The sequence below is a fragment of the Chelonoidis abingdonii genome, chromosome 1 (assembly GCF_003597395.2).
Source record: "Chelonoidis abingdonii isolate Lonesome George chromosome 1, CheloAbing_2.0, whole genome shotgun sequence".
NCBI classification, from domain to species: Eukaryota; Metazoa; Chordata; order Testudines; family Testudinidae; genus Chelonoidis; species Chelonoidis abingdonii.
In genome coordinates, this window is record NC_133769.1 from 8233300 (window position 1) to 8240188 (window position 6889).

The window sequence follows — 6889 nt, forward strand, 5'->3', positions numbered from 1 at the left end:
CTCTGCAGGCTCCATCAGTCACAGGATGGACTGGCCATAGAGACAACAGGCAAACAGTAAAATTTTCCAACCGAAAAAAAGAACAGGACGAATGAGTCTAAACACTGCACCATCTTCCTACACCTCACTAAAGGCCTGTTTTGCCCATTGCCTTGTTAGTACAAAGTATTCATTGACCGTGATGGATACTGTGAAAAGGGGTGATGTGCAGGATGTAAGGACATGTCAGCAGACTTAAACAGTGTAAAAATAAGTAAATACTTAGAGATAGCCAAAATTAATATGGAGACTGCACATGCCAAGAATATTATATATGCTCATAAGCATGCAGAGCTATTCAGTATAAGACACAACAAGCATCTGTAACTATTTAGTGACTTCTCTTGAACATCGGCAGCATGTATGGGAAAATTCTTTAGTGTCCTATAAAAGCAAAAAATAGACTTTCCCTGTGTAGCAGACACTAGTGTGCATCCCTCCCTATGCACAGCTCAGCAGCAGGGGTCACAGATCACTTGGGATTCTCTAGTGCAAGGGCTCAGTGTCACTAGGAATACTTTGACACTTCATCCTACCCAGAAGGACAACTACAGCATTACACTCTTCATAGGAGCCACCTCAGACCACAAAATCTACATGGAAGCAGTAAATGTCCCTTGCAGAGGAAAACTCATGTTTACCAGAGTTTGACAAAGAAATTGTGCCCTGATCTCACTGAATTAGCAAAATCCAACACAGTGAACCACAAACGTTGTCTTAGGAATTTCATGAAGTTGATGAAAGGTGTGCGTCTATAAATCTCTGTCACACTTAGCTAGACTGGAGTTAGGTCGGGGCAGTGGCAGTAATCCCCTTCCATCCTGTTCAGCCAACAAATTCGCAGCTAGGGAACATGCGCCCTGGTGCAAGTCATAATTTATTTGCTGAACTTTGCTTCTCCCCACCCCACATGTGCAAAGGTGCAGACCAGTTTACAAACAGTGGTGGTTTGAAGTGCAGCATTGGGTTCAGCCAGGCAGCCACAATATCAGAAACCAGACCATTTGTTAGCTGCGCTGAAAAGAAAACAAAGGAGGATGTGTGACAAAGGGATGGTTTAATGATTCTACTGGCTGTCTCTATGCAAAACAAAGAGGCAACTGGCTCTTAGATACCGGACCATGAGTGCCTGGTTCTCCACTCTGCTACACCAGTGAAAACTCAGTTGACATCAGAGGTGTAACAATGTGAGTAATCAGATCATGGCTTCAGGTGCAAAGAGCATAGAGAGGTGAGAAGATGGCAGAGCGGGCTTCATCACTGGGATACTGCTTTTGGCTTTCCAAGTTGGGTGGAGATCCTCCCCCCATGCAGTGTGACTGCACTTTGCCTTTAATTGGACAGAAGAGTTCCATGTTCTGGCAAAAGCTGCAAACAACACTAATAATGGTGCCCAATTCAGTTCAGTCCCTGGGAGTCAGCAGGGAACAGGATCCATTACCACTGCCCTTTGGGCACTGCTCCTCCAACCCACTAGTGAGTCATGGGAAGGTTCTAGATAGGTTGCGAGGCCCTAAGCAAACATATATTTGTCCTGGCCTGGTGCAGTCTCTCCTATCCCATGGAGTGGGTCCGGCTCCCATTCTAGGCGTTGTAACCTTGAGCATGGGTCACAACGCCTCTCACTCAAATTTGACCTAGTCTCCGTCATGACAGAGGGGTGGCTGGACCAAACCTGAGTGGCTCTGCAACCCTGTGCAACAGATAGCAACTCCTGGAGCCAGGTGAAAGGCCCAGTTCTGTGAGATGGGAGCTACTCCTGTGGGGATGAGTACAGAGCAACCTTTCCATGACCTCTCCCCTATACCAGGCAGGGAGGTATCAGGGAGGAGGATGCATATATGTAAAGGGGTGAGTGTGTGTGTGTATAAAAAGATAAAAATGAAGTTGATGAGTAACCTTAGTAAAAAGTTTTGGGAACCACTGCCTTAGAAGTTAATTTGTTTCTTCTAGCTAGTTGGCTTTGTGTGAGCAGGGCCACTACAGACAGGCTGCCAAACTTACAGCACACATGTGCCTCACCCAATCAAGGGAGGGTGAAGCGCTATCAGGACCATTAGTGCACTCACAGCAATGCCACCTCAAGTGAAGCATGAGTTGCTTTGTGCTGACAGAGCTTTATGCTAATAAAAGCTGACTCCCCTGGGGCTTTCCAGCCTCCCTTTTCTCCAAGCTTTTGCCACAGACACAAACATATGTTCTGGACACATTACATATGCCCCACCCCATGGATTTGATACTTTCCCCATTATCGGGCATGTCAGAGCAATCTGGGGCAGGTGGAGAGGAGAAAGTTGTGCACTTGGCCCTTTTGGCCCAGAAGGCCAATCAAATAGCATCATAGGGGTCCAAGTTTGCTGAACCAGCATTGTGTGTATGTGTCTGAGTTGCAGCATGTGTTCAAGCACACACACATGCACACGCAGAAGAAAACGCACACACAGAACCACGTCGCTCTCGCTCTCTCTCTCAATCCACATATCATATCTGTTTTATTCTCATGCCCACCTTCTTTACCTAGTTGCACACCCATCCATAGTCTCTCTTTCACACACACCCTTCTCTCTCCCAGATGGCTCTAGACACTGTGCCGCCGGTTGTTGATCATGGTCACAATGTGTGACAAGTCCAAGCTCTTCATCATCACCTCCATGAACTCCTCATCTTTTCTGGCTCCTTCCACAAACTCATCCAGTGAAAGCTCACCTGTTTCAGACAGAGACAGATGACACCAGGTCACTCTCATTCATGTCTGAGGCACAGAAAGGTGGGAATAATTGCCCCCTGCACAATCAGTGAGGTTCTCCCCCTACAGAGTCAGTGTTTGGAAGTACCATACAGCTTACTCATTTTGAAGCCGCCAGAACTGGCAGTGCTAGTAGGTCTGGAGCCTCCTTTATTTCCATGCAAGTCTGACCTTCGCTTCTGCCTCCTGCCCAAAAAGGAGTTAACCCATAAGAAACTGGTTCCTCTCCAGAGACAGGTCACTTGGGGGTACATTACGGGACAGTGTGCCATGCAGAAGGGAAGGTCTGTGAGGCCAAAGAGGAAAGGCCATGAGGAGACTGCTCTAAACAGTGAGTTGACATTGGCCTGAGTCTCCCAGGACTAGTCTGAAGTACTGCTGTGCCCACCTCCCCCACTACTGACTCCTGCCCTCTCAAGGCTAAGAAGCAACAGAAGCAGACCGTGCACAGCAGCAGCTTAGAGAGGCTCCATGCAGGCAAGGCAGCCAGCAGCATGAGAGTGGCAAAGCTGATGTTCAGGGAACGGGTCTCTTTCGGAATTCACAGAGAGGCAACTGAATGGGGCTTATGTTGGGGGGAACAGGAGAGTGTTACAGAGGGAAGGACAGAGGACAGGAGTCCAGAAAACCTATTTAAGCTAAAGTGACATACCTCCTGTGACTCTACTTCCTGCCCTGGCCCAGGTGACTTTTTATCATCCCAAGCTCCAGTTCCCCCAATCCCCATTTAGCTGGGACCCTGGTTTCCATCCCTAATTCTACTTTCTCTGTTGGAAAATTTCTGGCACCAGTTCTACATCCTCCATAAATGCAGAGGGAAAAAATGATTGGATTTTTGCCAATATCTCCATCTTCTGTCTCAAAAGGCTGGATTCTGTGCAATGCTGAGTCCTACAGTGCTCACTGGAAAGAGAGAGATTGCCAGGGGTTGCTGGCTTCTAGGAACACAGGAATTGCAAGACTGGATCAGACTCATGGTCCATCTAGTCCAGTGTCCTTTCTCCAACAATGGCCAACAGCAGCTGCTTAGGGGGAAGAGTCAGGAAACCTCACATTAGGGACCTAGGATTGGAAGGGACCTCCTGGGGCATCAAATCCATTCCCTGTAATTACAGGACACTCTGGCATATAACCTCATTAATAATGTATTTCAATATCTACCCTGGAGCTAGTTTGTTTGCACCCACTACTCTTATTGGAAGACTGTTTCAGAACCTCATTCCTCTGATAGAAACCTTCTAATCCAACATTGCTGAAACAGTTGTTCCCCCTCTTTGTTGTTTCTCCCCTGATGTATTTATAAAGACCAAGCATATCCCCCCGCATCCTTCTTTTGGCTAGGCTACACAAGCCAAGCTCTTTTAGCCTTCTCACATGAGATGGGTCCAAAAAAGAACTAGATAAATTCATGGAGGCTAGGTCCATCAATGGCTATTATCTAGGGATGGTGTCCCTAGCATCTGTTTGCCAGAAACTGGGAATAGGTTACAAGGAATGTATCACTTGATGATTACCTGTCCTGTTCATTCCCTCTGGGGCACCTGGCATTGGCCACTGTTGGAAGACAGGATACTGGGCTAGATGGACCTTTGGTTTGACCCAGTGTAACTGTTCTTATGTTCTCTATTCCCCAGCCATCCTGGTAGCCCTTCTCTGCACCTGTTCCAATTTGAATTAATCTTTTTTGAACATGCTGGCCAGATCTGTACCCAGTATTCCAGCCAAGGTGTTCCTAGTACTTTGTAAAATGGCATAAATATTTCCCTGTCTCTACTGGAAAAATACTTCACCTGATAAATGTTAGATCTGTGTGTATTAGTCAACTGCAGCATGCCTATGAGGATCCAGTGAAATGGAGCTATAAAAAAAGCAAATGCAATCCTTTCTCACCCTCTGTCATTTCCAGTGTTGACACACATACCCCACCTCAGTCTACACAGAAATTCTTCTTGTTAGTTTCTAGGTACATGAATTTGCACTTTAGGAAGCTATAGGATAATCTGTCCACAGGAAAGACTCCTCCTAACCCCCACTACTTAGAGAGTGGCTGAAGCCTGAACGCACAAAGTTTATAACTCTTCCAGAACTCTTTTGTTAGTCTTCACTGTTGTCATTTTGGATATGCTTATTATCCATATAACCATCCAATACCTCTTGAAGTCTCTGTTCGAACCTTGGCTTGAGTCAGTTCTGCATTTTTGCCACTGAAGATCAACACTCATCAAAATGTAAAAATCTTTACCAGGGACAATGTGGCCCACAAGCCTGGGAAAAGAACTAGAAGCTGATGCTGCTCTGCTGCCTGGTCAAAAAAATAAAACCTAGTGTGATAGAGTGGGATATGGATGTATCAAACTGTGAGTGATCTTTTGTTTTGCAAACTCCATTTTTGTACCCTAGCTGCCATTTTGTGTTCTAGGTTAAAAAAACAGTCTGGCCTGGACAAGGTCTGTCTGTTCCAGACACTGCCCCACTCCGGAGACACATGGGACACCTTGTAGAGGACTATTGATGATGGAGCTATCCACTCTGAAAAACTCTCAGTTACTGCCCAGCTCAGGGGACAATGGTTTTCTTCATATAAGACTCACATAACAGGTTGGCATTTCCCAGCTGGTTACCTGGAAGAACAGGGTCAGACTAGATTCAAGGAGGGGGCTTCTCTGAGAGAGGGGTCAGCACCTGTCAGAAGTCCAGGCTAGAAGAGGGATGCTACCTAGCTTGAAATGCTGACCAGACCTCAAGACTCACAGAAGGGGTGAGATCAGACTAAGTGAGGGTGGGCATGGGGCAGGGAGTGCACCTCAGGACTGTTTGTTATTTTGCAAAGATCTGTAACACTCTAGTGCTTTCCTAAGAGTAAATTGATAGTTATTAAGATTCCTTGACTAGGTCTGTGTTCTTTGCTTGCTGGCCAAATTGTCCCTGAAAGGGTTAATTGAGAACCTCAGTGCTCCCACAGCAAGGTGGAACTCTGAGGGAACAGGTCTAAGGCAGCTGGACTGCTGAGCCCCATATTCCAAGCAAGGGTGGAAGATACATGTTGTGCACCTGGGGGTGTACTTTAAAGACCCAGAGCTTGGAAAAGGGATTCAGCTTTTCCCCGACCTGGTTGCTGTAAGTTGTGATGAACTAGGAATGATCTTAATGTTTTCTCTGAATACTGTGTTGGTGCCTCAGTGTCCTCTATGCAGTTCTTAAGTATCTGGTGGTGGGATAAGGGTGTATGGTTTCTGCAGAGCAATGGGCCAGTGTACCTAAATGCCTGACACTCTAGCTCCTAGCAACTGATGGCCTGGGCCCCTCCCCTGCAAGGTGCCAACTGAAGGTGTTGGAGACAAAGAGGTCAGGTGACCTCCTGGCCCGGGAAGGGAACTGAGCAGAGAAGGAGGGGCTGGAGGGGGTTTTCAGTCTGGAGCTGTCTGGGGACGAGGAGTGAAGTGCAGACGTGGGTGTCTGGCTCACTGCCCCCCAAAATGGACCTGAGGGGTCCGGTTCTCTGTACCTACAAGCTCTGTTTTAGATTGTTTTCCTGTCATCAAATAAACCTCTGTTTTACTGGCTGGCTGACAGTCACGTCTGACTGTGAAGCAAAGTGGGGGTGTACGACCCTCTGGCTTCCCCAGGATCCCGCCTGGGCAGACTCGCTGTGGGAAGCGCACAGAGGGGGATATGGTGAATGCTCCAAGGAGAGATCCAGCAGGTGAAGCCATGTGAACTTCTTGCCCTGGAGACAGTCTGCTCCAAGGGAGAGGAGGCTCCCCAAAGTCCTGACTGGCTTGGTGGGGAGCAGTTCCAGAGCATCGCCTGGGGACTCCATGACATAAGTGCATATGGAATCCAGCAGTTGGCTTTACTCACTTCAGCCTTGCATCCTCCCAGAGGGGCAATGGGCCATGTACTGACACTTAGGCCTGGTCTACACCACGAGTTTATCTTGAATTTAGCAGAGTTAAACCAAATTAACCTTGCACCTGTCCACACAACAAAGCCCTTTATAGCAATATAAAGGTCTCTTAATATTGATATCTGTACTCTTCCCCGATGAGGGGAGTAGTGCTGAAATAGGTATTTCTATTTCAAATTAGGGTTAGCGTGGCTGCA

General features: G+C 47.2%; 1 protein-coding gene across 1 annotated transcript in view; it reads right to left on the reverse strand.

Annotated features, from left to right (window-relative positions):
* Positions 1 to 2512: 2512 nt before the first annotated feature.
* The window catches only part of LOC116831124 (guanylyl cyclase-activating protein 1-like), an 18869-nt gene continuing 14492 nt past the window's right edge, over positions 2513 to 6889 (reverse strand). The window contains exon 4 of the mRNA XM_032790894.1: positions 2513 to 2745. Coding sequence (XP_032646785.1) covers positions 2618 to 2745 — 128 coding nt within the window. The 3' untranslated portion in view covers positions 2513 to 2617. The remainder of the gene's footprint in view (positions 2746 to 6889) is intronic.